This window comes from Giraffa tippelskirchi, chromosome 3 (genome assembly GCF_054371585.1).
Source record: "Giraffa tippelskirchi isolate mGirTip1 chromosome 3, T2T-mGirTip1v1.2.pri, whole genome shotgun sequence".
NCBI classification, from domain to species: Eukaryota; Metazoa; Chordata; class Mammalia; order Artiodactyla; family Giraffidae; genus Giraffa; species Giraffa tippelskirchi.
In genome coordinates this window covers 33,764,022-33,786,695 of record NC_137277.1, presented here as the reverse complement: position 1 = coordinate 33,786,695, position 22,674 = coordinate 33,764,022, and the positions used below count along the sequence as shown (strand labels likewise).

Here is a 22,674-nt window from a genome sequence, read left to right as displayed (position 1 = left end):
TCTTCTTTCCACAGCTATTTGTAAGGCCTCCTCAGACAGCCATTTTGCTTTTTTGCATTTCTTTTTCTTGGTGATGGTCTTGATCCCTGTCTCCTGTACAATGTCACGAACCTCCGTCCATAGTTCATCAGGCACTCTGTCTATCAGACATAGTCCTTTAAATCTATTTCTCACTTCCACTGTAAAATCGTAAGGGATTTGATTTAGATCATACCTGAGTGGTCTAATGGTTTTCCCTAATTTCTTCAATTTAAGTCTGAATTTGGCAATAAGGAATTCATGATCTGAGTCGCAGTCAGCTCCCAGTCTTGTTTTTGCTGACTGTATAGAACTTCTCCATCTTTGGCTGCAAAGAATATAATCAATCTGATTTCGGTATTGACTGTCTGGTGATGTCCATGTGTAGTCTTCTCTTGTGTTGTTGGAAGAGGGTGTTTGCTATGACCAGTGTGTTCTCTTGGCAAAACTCTATTAGCCTTTGCCCTGCTTTATTCTGTATTCCAAGGCCAAATTTGCCTGTTACTCCAGGTGTTTCTTGACTTCCTACTTTTGCATTCCAGTCCCCTATAATGAAAAGGACATCTTTTGGGGGTGCTAGTTCTAGAAGGTCTTGTAGGTCTTCATAGAACCGTTCAACTTCAGGTTCTTCAGCATTACTGGTTGGGGCATAGACTTGGATTACTGTGATATTAAATGGTTTGCCTTGGGAACGAACAGAGATCATTCTGTCGCTTTTGAGATTACATCCAAGTACTGCATTTCAGACTCTTTTGTTGACTATGAGGGCTACTCCATTTCGTCTAAGGGATTCTTGCCCACAGTAGTAGATATCATGGTCATCTGAGCTAAATTCCAGTCCATTTTTGTTCACTGATTCCTAAAATGTCCATGTTCACTCCACTTGCTTTGATTCATGGACCTAATTATTCCAGGTTCCTATGCAATATTGCTCTTTACAGCATCGGACCTTGCTGCCATCACCAGTCTCATCCACAACTGGGTGTTGTTTTTGCTTTGGCTCCTTCTCTTCATTCTTTCTAATCTGCTGTTTTTCTACTCAGCTTTGCTTCATTCTTTCAAACAACAATTTAACACCTGCTCTTCATTTAACAAATGGCTTATAAAGACGCTGCTCCAGGCATCGGGGATTAGCAGTTGGTTCTCTCAGAAAGCTTGAGCTCTAGTTAGGGGTAGGTGAATGGAACACAACATTGAAAACACATGAAAAAATCAGCAGCCCTGGACTTGGAGAGAAGCCCCCAATAACAACTGGGAAGAAATCAGGTTTCAATTTCCCAGAGAAGTGAGGAGTTCATTTCCAGTGCGCGCCAGGGCATCCTGGGAGGAGTGCGCCCCAGGGCATCCTGGGAGGAGTGCACCCCAGGGCATCCTGGGAGGAAGGAAAGGCCGAAGTTCAGTTCAGTCACTCATTCGTATCTGACTCTTTGTGACCCCATGGACTGCAGCACGCCAGGCCTCCCTGTCCATTACCACCTCCCAGAGTTTACTCAAACTCATGTCCATTGAGTTGGTGATGCCATCCAAACATCTTTTAGGATTTGAAATAGCTCAACTGGAATTCCATCACCTCCTCTAGTTTTATTCGTAGTGATGCTTCCTAAGGCCCACTTGACTTCGCATTCCAGGACGTCTTCTGGAAAGGCTGAAGCAATGCTGCCATTGTTGGAACCAGCCTGGAACCTGTGGTGGAACTTGGCTGGTGAGTGTTGTGTTTGAGAGTATGTGAGAGAGGAAGGCCTTCATCATTCTCTCTGCGATTCCAGAGAGTAACTGTATGTGGTAAGAGGAGGGTGTAAAACCAGACGTGGGGAGGGAATTTGAACGCCTGGATCTTGGTGCCTGGGCCTCAAGGAAATTTTTGAAAATTCTCAAGTCGTCAAATGCCATTTGAAGTTTTTCAGTGCATTTATAGGCATGTTATTACATTGCTTATCCATATACCTAGGATAAGCTAAATCCATTTTGGGGTACTAAATATTGTGGGTATCAATTGAATTACTTTTCTGAATATGCTAGAAAAAAATTTTTGAGTCTGTTTCTCAGGAGTTACCACCTTTCCCATCCATGCTCTTAATGATATTTTTTATAATTTGAGGACTCTTACTGTGTTCCTCAGTTTCCCTGAGTGAGAGCCGTAAGCCATAGTTTCTGTGAGGAGCTGAGAAAGTAGCCCGACCTCTTGTGAAGGTCAGGCTACTGTAATTTAAGAAAAGTCATGTTTGGGGTGTGTTCCCCAAGGGGGATATTTTTCTTCTTCATCAGCGAAGAGGTTTTCTTTTTCTGTGGGCTCCGGAAGCAGCATCTTGGTGGGGCTTGGAGCCAGGAGGGAGGAATCAGGCTGGTAAATTCCTCCCTTAAGTTAAGTAAGGTTCTTTCCATCTGCCCACAGCTGATTCTTCTGCTTCCTACTTAGGAAAATGTGACCCACTTCAGTCCACAGTGAAGGTGCCTGGGGACACTGGTGTGTGTAACATGTATCCAAACCTCTGTCACAGCCAGGAGGTAGAATTTAAGTTTGCTCACTGACAGCTGTGGTGTTAGCCCTGGAATGTTAATCCTTAGGGAGAGAGTGGATGAAAGGCAGCAGCTTTTAGCACTTGTGTTAATGGTCTCATCCATCAAATGACCCACTCCTCTTCACTTTTCTCTTGTCAGTTATACCCATGTCTTTGATGAGAAGTGGGTATGAAGACATCTTAAGAAGCAAGTTCCTTTTATTTATTGTATTTTTTTTTAAAGAACCTTGAAAACAATTTCAAAACTAAGGTACACATTGTAGAAAGATGGAAAAATATAATCAAACATACTGAAGGAAAAATTTAAATCACTCCTAAGATTTTAACATAGAGGTAATCTCTACCTAAATTGGATGTAAGTCCTTTTACACGTTTTCCCCCTATGTTTGTAAACACATAAACATTTTTTTAAATTAAAAAAACATGTTTTTAAACAAATACACAGTTGGGATATCAGCCTGTAAGCATGGTTTTGTGTTCTGCCTTTACAGCTTATTAGATTATGGAAATTCTTATCATGATATTAACTCTTGTTCTACATCATAGTATTCTAGTAAACTTGTGCACATGTGTTTATGTATATCTTTATGAAATTCATATAATAGACTTCCTGAGCAAAGGCTATGGATGTTTTCAGGTTTGCTGTAGTGCAGTGCCTGTCACTACTGTCTCCACCGTAATGATATTGCATAAAAAACCAAAAAGTATTCACTAATGATTGTCCCAAGTCCAAGCTCATACTACTTGCCACATGACAGGCCCATAAATTGAGAGACAGTTGTTGGGGCAACGAATAGTGACTTTATTCAGAAAGTCAGCAAACTGAGAAGGTGGTGGACTAGTACCGCCAAGAACAATTTTACCTCAGTTAGAATTCAGGCTTCTTTTATACTAAAAGGGGAGGGAATGTGGTTGGTTGTTGCAAACTTGTTGGTGTTGGAATCCTTTGTTCTTGCAGCTGTTCATGTAGGCCAGGTCATGATGTTCCTGTGAACCTCCAAAAGACAAATGTTATTCTCTGTTTTGCAACTTTTTATCTCTATACAAATGGAAAAGTGTTATACCCTTAAAGGTCAGAACCTTGAGAGTGGGCTATCTTATATATTTCAAGCTACAGGAAACATTCTTACTTTGTAGCAAAAGCTATAGAATACAAAATGTTAAAGTAAAAGAAACAGATCCAATATAGTCAGATTTGTTATTCTTTATTGTGGTATGTGATCATGCTGATCATCAGGTGTTGGAAACATACAATAGTCAATGCAGCATGATTGCAAAATAAAATGACAAATAATGCAAAACTTACAGAATTTCCTGAAGTTGATGAAAGTGGTGTTAGAAATCTGCTTGAATTTTACAAAACAATTCCAGTGTGTTGCAGCAGCATTGAACTAGTTAATGATTAAAAATCTGAAAATGGACAAAGGTGATGATCCAACAAGTGTTTCAGGAGAGAGTAAGTTTAGGATCAAAGGATTAGGAAGGCAATGAAGACATCACACTTTTTTGTTGTTGTTGCTGCAAAAGATGTTCTTTATGTTGGATTGCAAAAATCAAACGTAAAGGGTACCATATCATACAAGATTGTGGGAACTATGTCCCTTTCCTCGCGACTCCAACACTGATTCATTCTTTGTTCTAAGAGTTAGCAGAGATGCAGTTACAGCGTAAATCCTGTGAAGTACAAGAGCAAATAAATTTATTTCAGTACTTCTGACTTGATTTTTATTATTTATTTTTGGTTTCTCTGGGTCTCCATTGCTTTGCTTGGCCTTCTCACCACAATGGCTTCTCTTGTTGCAGAGGCTCTAGGCTCATGGGCTTCAGTAGTTGTGGCGTACAGGCTTAGTTGCTCCGAGGCATGTGTAATCTTCCCAGACCATAGATGGAGCCCATGTCCCCTGCATTGGCAGGCAGATTCTTATCCGCTGCGCCACCAGTGAAGTCTTGTCTTGATTTTAAGATAAAACCCCAATCAGACTTTTTCCTCATAATTTACTGTGTAATTTTGGACTTAGTTTTAATTTAGATTCACTTTAAGTGATTGTTTTCTGCAGCACGTGATTGTCTATGTAGAAAATCCCAAAGAACTTCCTTCCCCCCAAAGTCAAAACTATGAATTGAGTTCAGGAGGGTTTCTGGATATAAGATGCACATACAAATACCAGTTTTATTTCTTTAAGCTAGCAATAAGCGTGTGAGCCCCCAAATTGGAAGTACAATACCATTTACAATTGCTTAAAAACAAAAAGAAAGTAAAAGAAAAATTTAGATGTAAATCTAACAAAACATGTACAGGACTTGTATACTGGAAACTATAAAACAAGAAAGAAAGAAATCAAAGAATAAATAAATGGAAAAACATAACTTATTTATGAATTGGCAGAATCAATATAGTAAATAAGTCAGTTTTCCCCAAACTGGTAAATATATGCGATTCTTATCCAAAATTTTAACTCTGGCTTTAAAGTTAGACATACAGTGTCTTAATTATTATTTTTGCAAAACACTGTAATTGCAGTATTTCCCCAATGAAATTTCCTTCTTTTGCTCCCCTCCACCCCTACCCCACATGTTATGGGAGTTTAGTTCCCTGACTAGGGATTAAACCGGAGCCCTTGACAGTGAGAGAGTGGAGTCCTAACCACTGGATTGCCAGGGAATTCCCCCACAGTGAAAAATTTTAAACACCTTATGGGTATATAATTGATGTATAACAAATTATACATATCTAAAAAGTCTTGACATATGTGTACACTGTGACACCATCATCTGAATCAAGGTGATGGACATGTGCCTTATCCTCCAAAGTTTTCTCCTGGGCCTTTGTAATATGTCCTACTGTCCTTCTGTACCTCCCGTAAATCCTACCTCCCTATCCCTATCTCTGTATTGGTCAGTTTTCAGCCACTATAAATTCATCTTTAGCTTCTAGAATTTTGTATGAATGGAATAATGGAGTCTACACTTTTGGGCTGACTACTTTCACTCAGAAAAATTATTTTGAAGTCCATCCATTTGTGTGTGGTGTGTGTGTATGCGTGTGTGCATGTGTTAATAGTTTATTTTAATCTTCTCTTGTAGCTCAGTGGTAAAGAACCCCACCTGTTCTTTAGAACAGGAAGGAAATGGCAACCCACTTCGGTATTCTTACCTAGGAAATCCCATGGAGAGAAGAGCCTAGCGTGCTATACAGTCCATGGGGTCACAGAGTCAGACACAGCTGCTGCTGCTGCTAAGTCACTTCAGTCGTGTCCTACTCCGTGTTACCCCATAGACGGCAGCCCACCAGGCTCCCCCGTCCCTGGAATTCTCCAGACAAGAACACTGGAGTGGGTTGCCATTTCCTTCTCCAATGCATGAAAGTGAAAAGTGAAAGTGAAGTCGCTCTGTCGTGTTCGACTCTTAGCAGCCCCCTGGACTGCAGCCCACCAGGCCCCTCCATCCATGGGCTTTTCCAGGCAAGAGTACTGGAGTGTGGCGCCATTGTCCTCTCCACTAAACAACAAGTATTACATTATATGAATTTACCATGATGTGTTTGCCCATTCACCTCTTGATGCTCATTTGGATTGTTTTCAGTTTGGGGCTATTACAGATAAATATGCTGTGAATATTTGTGTTCAGGTTTTTGTGTGAACATACGTTTTCCTTTCTCTTGAGTAAATACATCAAAGTGAAATGACTGGAAGAAATGGAGAATTTCTTAACTTTTTAAGAGACTGACAAACTGTTTTCCAAAGTGATTGTTCTGTTTTACATGACACTAGCAGGTGTGAGAGGTCCAATTCCTCCACCTCTTGGTTAACACTTGGATTTTTAGCCATTGTAATAGGTGTGTCAGTGATATCTCATTATGTTTTAATTATTATTCTCCTGATGACTGATGATGTTGGGCATTTTTCATGTGCCTGTTTGCTCTCTGTTTATCTTCTTTGGTGAAATGTTTGTCTTATTTTGGTTCTTTAAAAATTGGGTGATTTGTTTTCTTTTTAGTGAAGATAGATTTCTTTGTGTTTTCTGGACACAAGTCCTTTATCAGGAATATGATTTTCAGATACTTTTTCTCAGTTGGTGGCTTTCATTTCATTCTCCTTAATAGAGTTTTTCAAGGTGCAGAAACTTTGATGATATCCATTTTATCGTTTTTTTTCTTTCATGGCTTGTGTTTTTGTGTTGGCATCTAAGAAATCTTTGTGTAAACCAAGGTCACAAAGATTTACTCTTATGTTTACTTTTCAAAGTTTTTATGATTCTACTTTTGGTTCCTTCTTTGATCCAAAATTTTATTTAGGAGATTATTTAGAAATTTTTCTTGTTTTAAATTGTTGTATTAATTTTAGACATTTATGAAATTGTGGCCTGTTCATTTTGTACTGTAAAGGTGTGGGCTGATAGGGTTGGGAGGCAGGGGAGAGTGGATGGTAGAAGATGGAGAGGGACAGGCATGCATAGGTACAATTTTTGTCTAGATTGCATTTTTATTTCCTCCTTATTTTCTAGAGACCAAATACCTCATGTTTATCCTGGACTAAATCTTTCTTGTCTTTAGTTCAGTCACTCAGTCATGTCCGACTCTTTGCAACCCCATGGGCTGCAGCACGCCAGGCTTCCCTGTCCATCATCAACTCCTGGAGCTTATTCAAACTCATGTCCATCGAGTCGGTGATGCCATCCAACCGTCTCATCCTCTGTCATCCCCTTCTCCTCCTGCCTTCAATCTTTCCCAGCATCAGGGTCTTTCCCAAGGAGTCAGTGCTTCGCATCAGGTGGCCAAAGTATTGGAGTTTCTGCTTTCTTTCCAATGATTATTCAGGACTGATTTCCTTTAGGATGGACTGGTAGGATCTCCTTGCAGTCCAAGGGACTCTCAAGAGTCTTCTCCAACACCACAGCTCAAAAGCATCAATTCTTCTGTGCTCAGCTTTCTTTATATAGTCTAACTCTCACATCCATACGTGACTACCGGAAAAACCATAGCTTTGACTAGACGGACCTTTGTTGGCAAAGTAATGAATATTCTTCCTTTATTCAGAAGTTCTCTCTCGTTCTCTCTGACCCACTCATCTATCCAATCTGTCAGAAAATCCTATGTACACTACACAGTACATCTAGAATCCATGTGCTTCGCATCATCTCCTGGTGCTATCTTTCTAGTCTGAGCCCCTGTCAGTAGGCTCCTAACTAGTTTGCAGTAGGCTCCTAATTACTAACTAGTTTGCAGTAGGCTCCTAACTAGTCTCCCCAGTTTCTACCTCTGCCCCCTTCAATCTACTCTCAACACAGCAGTCAGGGCGATTCTTTCAAAGGCATGTTAATATCACTCCTCTGCTCAAAACCCTCCAAAAATTTCCCATCTCACTCTGAGTAAAGACACACGTCCTCAGGGGCCCTCAGGCCCTGCGTTATCTCTGGGCTCCCAGCTTTCCCCTCTTATGCCATACCTGTCTTGCTGATTCTCCTCTAGCCCTGCTGGTGGCCTTCCTGTCCCTGGGATCTGCCAAACTGCCTCTGCTTCAGACCTTTGCATATTCTTTTGTTCCTCTGCCTGGAATACTCTTGCTTCCCTTAGGTCTCTGCTCAAATGTGTTCTTATTAAAGAGGCCTTCCTCAACTCCTCTTTACAAAACACTAACTGCCTCCCTCTTATTTTTTTTTATTTCTCATCAGCACTTATCTGACACATTACACAGCTTCCTGTTTGTTCACTGCCTTGCAGAATATAAGCTCCTAGAGGGCGAGAACTATGCTTTGCTCATGGCAGTTACCATAGAACTGAGAGCAGTGCCCCGCACACAGTGGATGTGTGGAGTGGGTGCACGAATGGGTCCTGTCTGAAGGAGTAACCTCAGGGAGTGTTTTACATAGTAATATGTAACAATCTTGAGAGATTTAATAGAATCGAGTCCAGCAAAAGATGATTGTGTGTGTGTGGTGGAGGTGGAGACGGGAAAGGAGATGCTGGGTGGTGAGAAAGGTACAAACACTGAATGTTCCGCAAAGCCATATATACTGTTCAAAAGATAACAGCTAGGTGAGAACTGTGTTTGAGACTAAGTAATTCTGGAAATAAAAAAAATGACAGTCTGGTTCAATTTATCAGTTCACTATGGTTTTTATTTATTCAGCATTAAGAGAAAAAACATCACAAAGCAAGTGACCCAAAATAGCACATTTTGTGCATTTCTTCAGGCCCTTGGCAGCACCAGGCAGGTGTGTTCACTCCGCACTGACTTTTGTGTGAATCTCCCGGCTCTTCACCCGCAGCTTGTTGACCTGGGACTCGGCGATGTCAGCCCGTTCCTCGGCCTCCTCCAGCTCGTGTTGGAGCTTGCGGAGTTTGGCGAGATTAGTGTTGGATTGTTCCTCCTAAGAAGAAAGTTGTGAGAATTAGACTTCGTGGTTCTTACTGCACTTGTCACAAAACAGGATTATTTCCTCAACTCAGATACTTCTTTCTTATGGTCTGTTTGTCATATTTGACTTCAAATTCAGACTGAACTTGTAGCTTCAATTACTTTTTTTACTCTAAAGAATGAAAGAAGGAAGAGTTTTGAAACGGAAGAGACAGGCTCATTACACCCAACCCATGTATATGTGAAATCAGTTTACCATGTATGCTACTACTACTAAGTCGCATCAGTCGTGTCCGACTCTGTGCGACCCCATAGACGGCAGCCCACCAGGCTCCGCCATCCCTGGGATTCTCCAGGCAAGAACACTGGAGTGGGTTGCCATTTCCTTCTCCAAAAGTTGCTCAGTCATGTTCGACTCTGCAACCCCATAGACTGTAGGTCCACGGAATTCTCCAGGCCAGAATACTGGAGTGGTAGCCTTTCCCTTCTCCAGGGGATCTTCCCAACCCAGGGATTGAACCCAGGTCTCCCGCATTGCAGGCAGATTCTTTACCAACTGAGCCACAAGGGGATCAAACCAGGCACTCCTTGCATTGGAAGGCAAAGTCTTAACCACTGGACCACCAGGGGAGTCAACCATGTATGGGCTGTGTGAAAAGGAGGAAGAGACCCATCTATGGTCACAGACGTTAGAAAGTAAATGTAAGATCAAATTATAACTTTGGGAAAATTCCACTTAATTTTTTTTTTTTTTTTTTGCCATATGTTTTGACTCTGGTATACAGAGATGGGAGAAAAATTGGGCTAGGAAGAAAGTAATGCCCTCCGTTGGTTGGACTTACTTCCATTCTTTCACTTCCTTTTGTGTTCGCTTTTCTTATCTCCTACCTACTACGTTGTGTCTGGAAGAATGGGGAACAACCAGGAAAGATGAAGCTGGAGAACCTTCCAACACAGCCCAATTTGCTATAGCAAGTGTGCAGGGATAAGCCTCTGCTGATGACACTGGTTAGTGAGTGAAGGAGTCAGTTGGGGTAAAGGATTTCTATTTGACTTTTGGGAATACTTGATTTTGCCCATTTCTGGAAGGGGAGGAATATTTATCATGGTGTTAGGTTTTCTACTGGAGATTCTTTGCAGCTATCAAGTAAGGTGGGTTATTTGGAATTTTCTTTTTTTCCCCCAATCCCTACAAATTGCTTAATAATAAAAATATCTCCTCTTGAAATCTTATTCCATAATTAGAATTTGGGAGTAAATTCACATTTATGTCATCTCTTAAGAATGATATATTCTTGTCTCTTTTTTTTTTGGTCATAAATCCTGGGTTTTATTTATTTTTAATTAATTGATTTATTTTAATTGGAGGATAATTACTTTACAATATTGTGGTGGTTTTTGCCTTACATTCACATGAATCAGCCATGGGTGTACATGTGTTCTTCATCCTGAACCCCCCTCCCACCTCCCATCCCACCCCTCAGGGTCAACCCAGTGCCCCAGCCCTGAGCACCCTGTCTCATGTATTGAACCTGGACTGGTGATCTATTTCACACATGATTATATAAATGTTTCAATGCTATTCTCTCAAATCATCCCACCCTCACCTTCTCCCACAGAGTCCAAAAGTCTGTCCTTTACATCTGTATCTCTTTCTAATTAATACATTCTCTTAATACCTTTTCTGTTCCCAGAGAAGTTTTATTCTTCCCTCAAGGGCTTAAAGATACTTACAGCCTCCTCAGCTTGTCTCTTGTATGATTTCACCTTCGCCTGTAATTTATCTACCAGGTCCTGCAACCTGAGTACATTCTTGCGGTCTTCCTCAGTCTGGAAGTTTAAAAAAGAAAAATGGTCTGCATTCAGTCCAATGAAATAAACCTACTACAGGTGGTGACATAAATCACTTTGATATGATGGCAGGTGGGCCTGGGGTAAATGGGGTCAACTCTGAGGCTTCCTTCATAGTATTAACAGTAGCCACTCTCAATAAGTGTCTATTATGTGCAGGCACTATGTTAGAGAGTTATGCAGTTCTTGAATCTTTACCTCCCTGCTCTGGTGAGTAGAATTTACAGGTGATTAGTGTTAGGTAACCTATGAGAGTTTAAAAAGTAAGAGAGGCCAATACCAGTTGACCTGGCCTTGAAACCTATATTCTTTCCTCACTTCTGCTATTTTTAAAGGTATTCCTGATTTTTGTGGCTTAGGAGAGTGCCTGTGATAGGTGATTGTGTCATTTGCCCCTTATATATATCAAGCTAATGTGTAGCTATTTTTGAGTATCACACAGTCAGTAGGTTTTCTTTGGGCAGGAAGTCTGGATAGTCTAGAAATCTATTCCCCTTACCTGGTAAGTGAGTTCCTTTACTCTTCTCTCATGTTTCCGTAAACCTTTAATAGCCTCAGCATTACGTTTCTGCTCACTTTCAACCTCTCCTTCAAGTTCACGTACCTACCATCAAGAAAGATACTTACATAGTCAGTCTTGGGGGATATTAATTGACTCATGGCCTACTGATGTTACTGGGTGGATGTCCTCAGCCCCAGGGTAAGGATGGGAATCAATATACAAGAAGAGAGAAGGGTGAGGGAGTGACTTTTTCCCTTCCCAGATTCAGAGATTGAGAGACCCACCCTGGCCTCCAGCTTCTGGATCTGCTTCTTCCCGCCCTTCAGGGCCAGCTGCTCAGCCTCGTCCAGGCGGTGCTGCAGGTCCTTCACCGTCTGCTCCAGGTTCTTCTTCATCCGCTCCAGGTGGGCGCTGGTGTCCTGCTCCTTCTTCAGCTCCTCGGCCATCATGGCCGCCTAATTAGTAAATAAACCAGTATAATCATCCTGGTAATAGCAGGTAACACACAATATCATTAAACAAATGCTCATTTGCTCACATCAGTGATGGCCTTCTTGGCCTTCTCTTCTGCATTGCGTGATTCTTGAATTACTTCTTCCACTTCACTCTGGAGTTGTGAAACATCATTTTCCAGTTTCTTCTTTGTGTTGATCAGGCTGGTGTTCTGTTAAAAGTAGAGGAAATTTATAAGACAAGCAGTTTGCACACTTGGGATTTTATTAATGTCTTACTTGTTGGCTCAAGCAGGGGACCTAATAGCAAGATTTCACTAAAGTAAATATTTGTTCTGTGCAAAATGTTAAATCATTTGCAGGGTTTGTCCTGTCCCCCTGATTGCCCATCTGATTTGTGTGAGAGGATATGTGAGGTTCAAAAATGCCTATATTAATTAATTTCTCTTTCAATTGTATGTCAGACAGACATCACTAGTATTCTATCCTTGGAAGGTTGGAAAAGAATAGCTTCTTTTTGTGAGAGCCTAGCACTGAGAGTTCTATTAGAAGGAATCTATTTTCTGTTAACTTGAATGTTTTGCTCCCTTTGGGAATATTGAATAGTAATTCAGAAGAGTACTTCTGAAAACATTTTCTTAAAATTTTGCCCAGTGGTTCTCTAAGGGAAGCAATACCACCTCAGTGGGTATTTAGAAACTTTTAGGGGTGGATATTTTTGGTTGTCAAAAGACTAGAATATTTAATGCCTGGGCAGGTCAGCGATGCTGAATGTTGTGCAAGGCAAAGGTCCTGTAAGCACTGCAGTGCTGAATACTGACGTGCTTCTGATGAGAAACATTAAATGGAGCATTTTCAGATTGTGTAGTCAGTGGGTAATCTTTATTCAAGCTTATTCCACATAATGGTTTTCAAAATAATCTAAGGACTCAAGCCCTAATTTTAAATAAAAAAGTAATACCTCTATCCCTTTTTTGGTAGAAAATCTAAAAAAGAAAAACAGACACCAAAAATCTCATCACTTCAAGATAATTGCAATAAATATTTTAAAGCATCTCCTCCATCCTTCTAAATATACACATATTTATAAAAATGGAGTGGGGCTTCCCTGGTGGCTCAGTGGTGAAGAATCCACAGGCCAAAGCAAGAGATGCGGGTTCGATTCCTGGGGTGGGAAGATCCCCTGGAGAAGGAAATGGCGACCCACTCCAGTGTTCTTGCGTGGAGAATCCCATGGACAGAGGAACCTGGTAGGCTACAGTCCATGGGGTCACAAAGAGTTGGACATGACTTAGCGACTAAACGGAAGCAGCAGTATACAGTATTTGTTTTATATGAGGGTATCACCTGGGTATGCAGCAGCTGGACGCGCTCACTGGCATCCAGGAGCTCCTGCTCTGCGATCTTCCTGCTCCTCTCCGTCTGCTCCAGGGTGGCCCGCAGCTCCTCGATCTCTGCCTGCAGCAGGTTGGCTCTGCGCTCCACGATTGCCAACTGCTCCTTCAGGTCCTCCTGGCCACGCAGAGCGTCATCCAGGTGGAGCTGGGTATCCTGTTAGGTTAATAAAAAGGCCTTAGACATTCTAAAGGAGAAGGCAATGGCACCCCACTCCAGTACTCTTGCCTGGAAAATCCCATGGATGGAGGAGCCTAGTAGGCTACAGTCCATGGGGTCGCTAAGAGTCGGACACGACTGAGTGACTTCACTTTCACTTTACCCTTTTATGCACTGGAGAAGGAAATGGCAACCCACTCCAGTATTCTTGCCTGGAGAATCCCAGGGACGGCGGAGCCTGGTGGGCTGCCGTCTATGGGGTCGCACAGAGTCGGACACGACTGAAACGACTTAGCAGCAGCAGCAGACATTCTAAAGAGGGTGTGAATATCCTAGGAGATGAACTGGAAGAATGGGCTGGTACCAGGAACAGGAAATGACAGGCTTGTCATTCGAATGAGCATGAAAATGGTGATGTCACCAGCTAGGGATTCTTGTTGTGTTTTACGCCATCAACTGGTTATTTTTCATGTGCTAGAATCATTTATGGCGCATTTTCTATATGTTCTACCCATCACTGACATCTCTTTTCTCACTTGATCCTCAAAAGTAACCCTACAATGTGGTAGTTTCATTCTTATTTTGTGGAAGAAACAGAAGTTCTGAAAGGTTAAATAACAACTTGGCTAAAATCAGGCAGTTAGTAAGTGACAAAACTAAGACTCAACCCCAGGCCTATTGGTGCCAAACTCTTCTAATTTCTCTCATATCATATCTCTGGGCTTCTGGTTTTTTTTTCTTTTTTATATAATATTTCTTTAAAAATATATTCTATGTGTAATTTAGCTCCCTCATACTATGAATTGCTATAATTTGTTAAAGGGAAAAAAAAGGATGGTTTAACAAGCTGTTGTGATGAATGGGAGACAGGTGACATCCCTCACTCATCTGGGCTGTACAGTGGACCCATCTACCTTCAGGATCCCTTGGGTGTTCCTGTAGTTCCTCAAGCTCTCTGCAGCCAAGCGATTGGCATGGTTCAGCTGGATCTCCATTTCATTGAGATCTCCCTCCATCTTCTTCTTGACTCTCAGGGCATCATTCCTGCTCCTGATCTCAGCATCCAGTGTGCTCTGCATGGTCTCCACAACTCTAATGTGGTTCCTCTTCAGCTGTTCGATCTCCTCATCTTTTTCAGCAATTTTCCTGTCCACTTCAGACTTGACCTGGTTCAACTCCAGCTGGATACGCAGGATCTTTCCCTCTTCATGTTCAAGAGATGCCTTAACAAAACAATGATCAATTAATAATGGAAAATGACTGTTTGGAGGATGTTTCCTTGTGAGCCAAACCCTTACTAGTATCAGTTTGTCTAATTTTACAAAGTACAATACAACAGCTCTAGGACTCTGTTAGGTAAATCATCCTTCTGTTTATTTAGTCGTGGATTTTAGAGGGCAGCTCTGTAATAAGGGTGCTTTGTAAAGTATAAAGTACTATACTAATTCCTATTGTAGAAATTCTCAGTTTTAAAACATATGTATATATATATTTCTGATTACAAAATATATGTTCACTGCATCATGTGGGTGTAATTTATAAAAACAGAGAAAACCTTCCTATTTTGCCTCCACTCAGAGGCACAATTTTAATGTGGTGCATTTTCTTCTAGTTTTTTCCCTGTATATATGCATATTTACACATGATAAAATTGTATATGCAGATATATGTCTTGCTTTAAAAATTATCCTCTACCGTAAATATTTCCCTGTATTAATTACATTTAAAGGCTGTAGAAAATTTCATCATATGGATGATGCATCACTTTGTTTTCAGATTGAACATCTTGTATTGAAACTTTGCCTTCACTTAGGACAGTCTTAAGGGATAGATTCTTAGAAATAGAACCAATAGATCATAGTATTCCATTTTTAAGACTTTTGATAACTCATCAAATTGCCCTTCATCAAGGTTATATGAGTTCAAATTTTCACCAGCTCTGTAATAATGGATCCCTTTCATAGTACCATTGCCCAATATCATAATATGTACCTCTGCTTCCTCTAAAGCAGCCTGAATCTCACATTTCTCTTGTTCCACTTGCTTCTTTATTTTTTCCAGTTCATGGATTTGCTTCCCTCCCTCAGCAATCTGCTCAGTGAGGTCGGAAATCTCCTCTGTGGGTAAACAGAAGGGACAAGAGGTCAGAACATGGAGAGGTCCAGCCAAGGCCACACAGGGTAGAGAACTTCAAGTGCACTCACGCTGCAAGTTCTTGTTTTCTCTCTTTAGGGTTTCAAGTTGGTCCAGGGACTCCTCATAGGCATTCTTGACTTTGAACAGCTCAGTGCTGAGAGAGCGGGACTCCTTCTGGGAGGCCTCAAGCTCAGCCTGAGTTTCCTCATACTTCTGTTTCCATTCTGATAGGACCTGAAAAGCAATAAATTGTCCATTGATGGAGAAAGGGAGACTAAGTATTAATAAAACATGGGTGGAGTTTGTATAGGCTGGGCCACCTTGTCAAAGTTCCTCTGCTTCTTATCGAGAGCCGCGCAGGCAGCGTTGGACCTCTCCACGTCGAGCATGAGGTCCTCAACCTCATTCTGGAGCCTCTGCTTGGTCTTCTCAAGGGAGGCGCATTTGGCGTTCACTGCTTCTACGTGTTCCTCAGCTTCCTGCAGACGCTGGGCCAGCTTCTTCCTGAGAAGTTAGCCAGGCAGTTAAGGGGAGAGGTCAGGAACAGAGGAAAGTGCTAAGCTCTCAGTCCCCTTTCATAATCCTAATTCTGAATTATGAAATAGACGTCAAGTAGCATGGCTTTCAAAACTGTGGTAGCCAGAACTGCTTTCTAGATGGATAAACTATGAAAAGGTCCAAAGTGGTGAACGGTTGAACTCAAGTTTTTTGTTTTTGAATTCTTAGAGGCCATTGTTGGAGTTGATGTTGTATGTATCTTACTGCATACGGTTTGAGGACTTGCAGGCTTCTGATTGAGTATGGTAGGGAGAATGATTAGCCAGGGAAATCTATTGATTGATGTATGTCTTACCTCATTCCAAAAAGGATTTGAGACTAACTGTTGGGCACAGATATACTGGGCATATTCTTTTGCTTTTTCAGACTTTCCATTTTATCTTATGTACTTTTTTTCCTAGAAAAATAGCCAGTTTCTTTTACTCATGTATATTTGGAGAGTCTCACCAGGAAAAGGAATGAATAAATCGGGACAATTCATGCAGTCTCAGCAAAGGCAGGGTTTTTTTTCCCCCTACTTTTGAATTGTCTACATTCTTGCTTTATTCCTGATTGTGTGCCAAATATACATGCCTGCTGCTGCTGCTGCTGCTGCTGCTGCTAAGTAGCTTCAGTCGTGTCTGACTCTGTGCGACCCCATGGACTGTAGCCTACCAGGCTCCTCCATCCATGGGATTTTCCAGGCAAGGGTACTGGAGTGGGGTGCCATTGTCTTCTCTGATATACATGCCTAACTTATGCAAAAACCCTTATCCCTGATGCTCAGGAAGATTTATTGAAGGTCTCCTTTAGTCTGTACACAGACTAAGGCTTTACTTTATTCAGACTAACCCTGGACATTATGTACAGTTTGGGTGACCTCCACTGTGAGTTTTAAGAGATCTGTCTTTGTGCCTCAGTACTTAAGAAGGTGGTTTCTGGCATCAGAATGTCTGATTCTAATCCCAGCTGTACTATTTATTAATCATATGCTCTTGTGTTGGTTAACTCTCATAGTCTCAATTTCCTCATCTGTAAAATAGGGATACAGATACCAATGCGATGTAATATTGCTATGAAAGCATTTAAATGTTAATATGCAATATATATTAGTATTGGACACATGGTATACACTCAGTAAATGTTAGCCTGTGCTATTGTTATGTTATTATCATCATCACATATCTTGCTGGGAGTTGCTCAGCTAGGAAACCAGTCATTTTCCTCTTCCAGAGTTCACAGTACACACTTGGCCTCCTCCAGCTCCTCCGTGCGCTGGATGGCATCCGTCTCGTACTTCGTCCTCCACTGGGCCACCTCGCTGTTGGCCTTGGACAGTGCCCTTTGCAGCTCGGCCTTGCCCTCTTGCTCCTCCTCATACTGTTCCCGCAGCAGGTCACAGTCATGGCGGGAGGACTGCAGGGCGTGGGCCAGGGCGTTCTTGGCCTGTGGAAGTATGAGTTCACTGACTTGAATTCATTTCTTCAGTGATATTTAATTTATACACTTAAAGTAGAACCTAACTGAACATGTTTAGGTTTGATTAGACAAGATCTTTGGGGAAACTTACTTTAGTTTCTTCCTCTAGCTGACGTTTCAGTTCCTCAATCTGCTGAGTAGATGCCTGTTTGGTCCTTGAAAGCTGAGAGACCAAAGCATCTTTCTCATCCAGTTGTCGGGAATATTCACCTAAGAATTATAGAAGTAAAGGAATTTGCTAATGGCATAAAAAAATAAGCCTAAAGGTTTGTATATATATTATACATATAATTGACAGATATATACTTTAAATATTGTTACAAAATTGGCTAGAAGTAGAGATTAAAAAGCAGCATTGCTATTGGAGTGTAACAAATAAACTAGTCTGCTGATTATTTCTTGCTGTTTTTTTCCTGACCTTGTTGGCAAATTCTGGCAGTTTGTTTACCCCCCCTGTAATATGAGAGTATTGCTATTAATTCAGAATCCCTGGAACTGCTTTTGTCTAGGACATAGTTGTGGGACTGAGGGAAATCTCTACCGGCTTCCGTCTGCAGACGCGCTCTCTGAGCTGTCAGGTCATTGATCAGCCGCTGCTGCTCCTCCTCTTTTGTCTTAAGTTCACTCACTTGATCTTCTAGAGTGCGGCACATCTTTTCAAGGTTTCCCTACAGGACATGTAGCCACGAAAGATGAGATACAGAATGCAGTAAAAAATAAAATTAATACTTGATTCTTAAAATATTTTTAGAGTGAAGAAAGCTACGTCGAGTGTGAGTAGAAACTTATGGCCAACTCTATGGAACATGTTAGGTTTCAAGCATGATGGGTGCATGATGTCCCTAAAGTGGTCATTGTTGAAGCTTATTCATTTAGCCCAGTGGTACTTGATGCTGACACTTAAAGGAGGTTGTTAATCCATTAATAATCATTTGTTGCTATAGTTGCTCAGTTGTGTCTGATTCTTTTATGACCCCATAAACTGTAGCCTGCCAGGCTCCTTTGTCCATTGGATTTTCCAGGCAAGAGTACTGGAGTGGGTTGCCATTTCCTTCTCCAGGAGATTTTCCTGATCCAGGGATCGAACTGGCATCTCTTGATTGGCAGGTGGATTCTTTACCACTGAGCCACCAGGGAAGCATATCCAGCATTTTAAAAAACGAAATAGAATGGAACATATCAGAATAGAAAATTTTAGATCAGTGCTGTAAACAATGTTTAATGCCAGAGAAAAGTGAGGGTTCTTACAGATTGTCATTAATAATCATCCTCATTTAAAGACAGTATTGGGAAAATAAAAATAAATGGAGTATCAGGTACCTTGGCTTTGGCAACGGTCTCTGCGTTACTGCTGAGGTCATCGATCTCCATCTTCATCTCGCTCTTCTCCTTCTCCAGCTTCTGCTTGACTCTCTGCAGGTTGTCAATCTGCTCCCCCAGCTCGGCCACACTGTCCGCGTGCTTCTTGCGAAGAGCGGCCGCCGTGGCCTCGTGCTGCAGGGTGGCCTCCTCCAGGTCCCTGCGCATCTTCTGGAACTCGGCCTCCCGCTTCTTGTTCATCTCAATCTGGGCGGAAGTGGCCCCGCCGGCTTCTTCCAGCCGCTCGCTGATCTCCTCCAGTTCCCGGGAGAGGTCTGAGCGCTGCTTCTCTGCTTTGGCGCGGGAGGCCCGCTCAGCCTCGATCTCCTCCTCCAGCTCCTCGATGCGGGCCTGGTGGTGACACAGCACATTAACGTGATCTCATCTCAATTTCAGGTTTTTTGGGTGAAGAAACAAACGGAGGTGAGATGACTCACCTGCAACTCTTTGATCTTCTTCTGTAGTTGAATTTCTACTGCCTGCTCATCTTCAATTTTGCTTAGCAGATTGCTGATTTCAAATTCTTTCCTTTAGACAGAAGAACAAGACATATTAGTACTCCTACAAATTGAAAGATGGTGTCGCATAGAATTTTTTTCGGGAGTTCCTACTTTTTAAGTTTCTCGTCAAGTTGCTGTTTGTCGTTTTCTATATCTACTATGGATTCTTGGGCCAATTTCAGGTCACCCTCCAGTTTCCTCTTGGCTCTTTCTAGATCCATTCGAAGTTTCTTTTCTTGTTCCAGAGACCCTTCAAGCTAATGCGAAAGTAAATTTCATTAAAAATGACAGGAAATTAAAAAAACTTCCAAATGGATATTAAACACACACTTACGTCATCCACTTGCTGCTCTAGCTTGGCTTTAGCTTTGTTCAAGGTGTTGACTTTATCCTCTTCTGCCTGCAGGTCATCCAGGGTCTGCTGATGGGCCTCCTGGAGGGCCTTCTTCTCCTTGGTCAGCTTAGCTATGACTTCATCCAGGCCAGCCATCTCTTCTGTGAGGTTTTTAACCTAGAAGAGTTAAAAGAGAAGTGACCTCTGCAGTGGAGCAGCTTAGATGGATGGCGGTCTCTGCATGGTATAGGGCAGTATGATTCATACCTTGTTCTCCGTGGCATGTTTCTCCTTCTCAACCTTGGCCAGTGTCAGCTCAAGGTCGTCTATGTCTTTCTTCAGTTCCGAACATTCGTCCTCAAGTTTCCTCTTCTTGGCCGTCAGCTCAGCATTCATCTCTTCCTCGTCCTCGGCTCGCTCGGTCACCTCCTTGATCTTAGCCTCCAGCTGGATTTTGTTCTTAATCAGTTGCTCACACCTTTCCTCTGCATCAGCCAAGGCATCAGCTTCCTGAGGGGAGATTCGTTGAACTAATTAGAGAATTTGTTACTTATTTTGAACTTGTTATTTGCATGAAATAGAAGTCTTTACTGAATGCTAATGAATTTTTCAGTATAAGTTAATTGAACATTATTCCATTGTCTGGAGAAATGTAGCTAACTAGATCTGGGACTATAGATTTAGAAACAAATTAGTCTGAAAAATGGCTGAATTGAAGCAATTGACTGTTTTAAAAATTAGTATATAGAAGAGTGGGAGGACCAAAGCCTGAGTTCTTGTCCCAAATTTGCCTTATTCCTTATACTCAGTTATCTCATGTAATTAAGAGGGTTGGAATAGATGATTGTTAAGAGCATTTCAGCTATAATATTCAAAGATTTCGACTTAGTCAAATTGGTTCATTTTGGTTTTGGTCATTCCCTAGTTTCTAGATTGAATTTAAAAAAGAAAAAGAACATAATTTTTATGCCTATGAATATATTTCCACGAAACATTTTTATACACTAAAAACCTCCCTGATAGGCCATAACAGTTTTATAATTGTCCAAGGTTTCCTTTTCCATTTTAAGAATTAGTCTCAAAAGTAATTTTAGAGTATACAAGAACTTGTAATTTTGAGAAACTGTATAACTCAATAAGTTTTTTATAAATGACTAAAGGACTCGTAAAAATCACTTCAGCCACTGACTTATTAGATTACTCTGATATAGGGAATTTCTTTAACTTCTCAGTGTTTGTTTATATCTTAAGTTTTTAAAATGCTTGAATGAATGATAATGGGGATTTTTCAGGGTTCCTTTGCTTTTAAGTGATACACTCAGTAAATATTTACTCGCTGACTAATGATAATACCTATGAAGAGAGGTTAAGATGAAGAGGCTGTGATACTGTGCTTTAAGGAAAATGTAACTCTCATATAAGTTAATTTATCAATAGGAAAAGTTGAGAATAGCTTAAAATTTTTAAGAAAGCTGTCCTGTTTATGGATTTCTTCATGACATTGTTGGGCTTGCTTGACTTGGACTAAGGAAATAAGAGATTGTAATTGGCCAGAGTGTTGATGCCAAGCCTATCCCACTTTGATTTCAGCTTCTTCTTGAGTCAATAAACAGAGGAGAGACCTTAAGAACTCGGAATCTGTATCAAAGGAAGAATCACAGGGTTCACTAGCTCTGCCTTTTACCCTGGTAGTTCAGTTCAAATAACTGCAAGTCAATTCATTGGGCTAAATCCTGGGGGTTGGGAAAAAGAGGTACAGATAAAAATAAGAATGACTGTCTTTTTTGAGTTTAAATGCAATCTTATACATGTGTATTCAGAAAATAGGGCTCCACTTTTAAGGCTGGGTTGAAGCAGTTAAAGCAGTCATTTTCTCAGAAAAATGACTGAGATTTCAGAGCTTGCCTTTAAACTGCTTCCTTCATGGCTGTTAAATTTGTGACATTGTTAAATAAATTCTTCAATTTCCCGTTTGCAATTTGGAAGTAGTTTGTGCCTTCTTCATAGGAATGTTGAAAGTTAAGTGAAATACTGAAAAAAGCAATTGGAAATATTCTTTTTCAAGAAAAGGCCATTTGTAAATCCAAAGTGTTTGTGAAGTCAAGAAAATGGTGCAATTGAAGTCAATGACATGGTGCATTCAGCACAGAGGGTACTCACAGATTGAACCTGGAGCTGTAGGTCATTTTTCTCTTTCAAGAGAGTCACCATTTTTTCCTCCAGTTCCTTCCTTTTGGCCTCTGATTTGGCCAGTTCATCCTTGGTTTTCTGGAACTCTTCCTTCATTGTGGCCATCTCCTTCTCTGTCTCTGCACTCTTGAGGAGGGGCTTGATCTTGAAAAAGAGTTTCATCCAAGGCCAGTGCTTGACGTTCATGAAGGCTCGTACGTTATACTGGATGCAGAAAAGTGCTTCTCTGAAATGATGGGAAAGGATCAGTGTAGGTTGATCCATTAGAGACAATGTTGTTGTTGTTATTTTTTTTTTTTTAACATATAAACTTCCCTTTTAATGACTGCCTCACCTATAAATGATATGCCAAAATCTGTATATTTTATATGCAGGGGACATAAACACACACTCCCACCCACTCCCACTTAGAGTGGTCCTCAGTATGACCACTTGGCTAATGTGCACTGCTCATAGTTAACAATTCTGTGTTCCCAAGACCCAAGACCCTGTCACACTAGCAAAGAAGCTGACTTTAGAGGAGGGATACTTTGTATATATGAGCAACACGCACCATTTTAAGAACATCTGAGAAATCACAATGTTAGTGATTTGGGAATGGGTATGGCAGTTGTAAGCTGATCATGCAGCTTGGCTGTGGGCACACTGATGAGAACTGTGAAAGGGCATGGCTTGCTTTTTGAATTGCTCCACCTACATTGAGCTTATGACTTATCATGGTTTCCTTGAAGCCTCTCTTCTTATTTAATAACCCCTGATTTATCTGCTCTGTGAACTTCTCTTGTTAGCTTCTTCACATGATATACTGGCTCTTCTCAAATCCTTTCAAATGCCTCATTCTTACCTGCTCAACTGGATTGTTAATGTCTACAGGGCATTTAGCTTGT

General features: G+C 41.2%; 1 protein-coding gene across 3 annotated transcripts in view; it reads right to left on the bottom strand.

Annotated features, from left to right (window-relative positions):
- Positions 1 to 8,632: 8,632 nt before the first annotated feature.
- LOC145541565 (myosin-8) overlaps positions 8,633 to 22,674 on the bottom strand; it is a 29,762-nt gene continuing 15,720 nt past the window's right edge. For all 3 annotated transcript variants that reach the window (XM_081578283.1, XM_081578284.1, XM_081578285.1), the window contains 19 exons: positions 21,758 to 22,013; positions 19,865 to 20,107; positions 19,598 to 19,774; positions 19,375 to 19,520; positions 19,201 to 19,291; positions 18,725 to 19,114; positions 17,946 to 18,072; positions 17,496 to 17,614; positions 17,175 to 17,371; positions 15,709 to 15,892; positions 15,457 to 15,622; positions 15,245 to 15,369; positions 14,167 to 14,475; positions 13,046 to 13,249; positions 11,785 to 11,910; positions 11,531 to 11,701; positions 11,244 to 11,348; positions 10,628 to 10,723; positions 8,633 to 8,906 (listed from right to left, as the gene is read on the bottom strand). In XM_081578283.1, the coding sequence (XP_081434409.1) occupies positions 8,757 to 8,906; positions 10,628 to 10,723; positions 11,244 to 11,348; positions 11,531 to 11,701; positions 11,785 to 11,910; positions 13,046 to 13,249; positions 14,167 to 14,475; positions 15,245 to 15,369; positions 15,457 to 15,622; positions 15,709 to 15,892; positions 17,175 to 17,371; positions 17,496 to 17,614; positions 17,946 to 18,072; positions 18,725 to 19,114; positions 19,201 to 19,291; positions 19,375 to 19,520; positions 19,598 to 19,774; positions 19,865 to 20,107; positions 21,758 to 22,013 (3,382 nt within the window). In that variant the 3' untranslated portion in view covers positions 8,633 to 8,756. The remainder of the gene's footprint in view (positions 8,907 to 10,627; positions 10,724 to 11,243; positions 11,349 to 11,530; positions 11,702 to 11,784; positions 11,911 to 13,045; positions 13,250 to 14,166; positions 14,476 to 15,244; positions 15,370 to 15,456; positions 15,623 to 15,708; positions 15,893 to 17,174; positions 17,372 to 17,495; positions 17,615 to 17,945; positions 18,073 to 18,724; positions 19,115 to 19,200; positions 19,292 to 19,374; positions 19,521 to 19,597; positions 19,775 to 19,864; positions 20,108 to 21,757; positions 22,014 to 22,674) is intronic.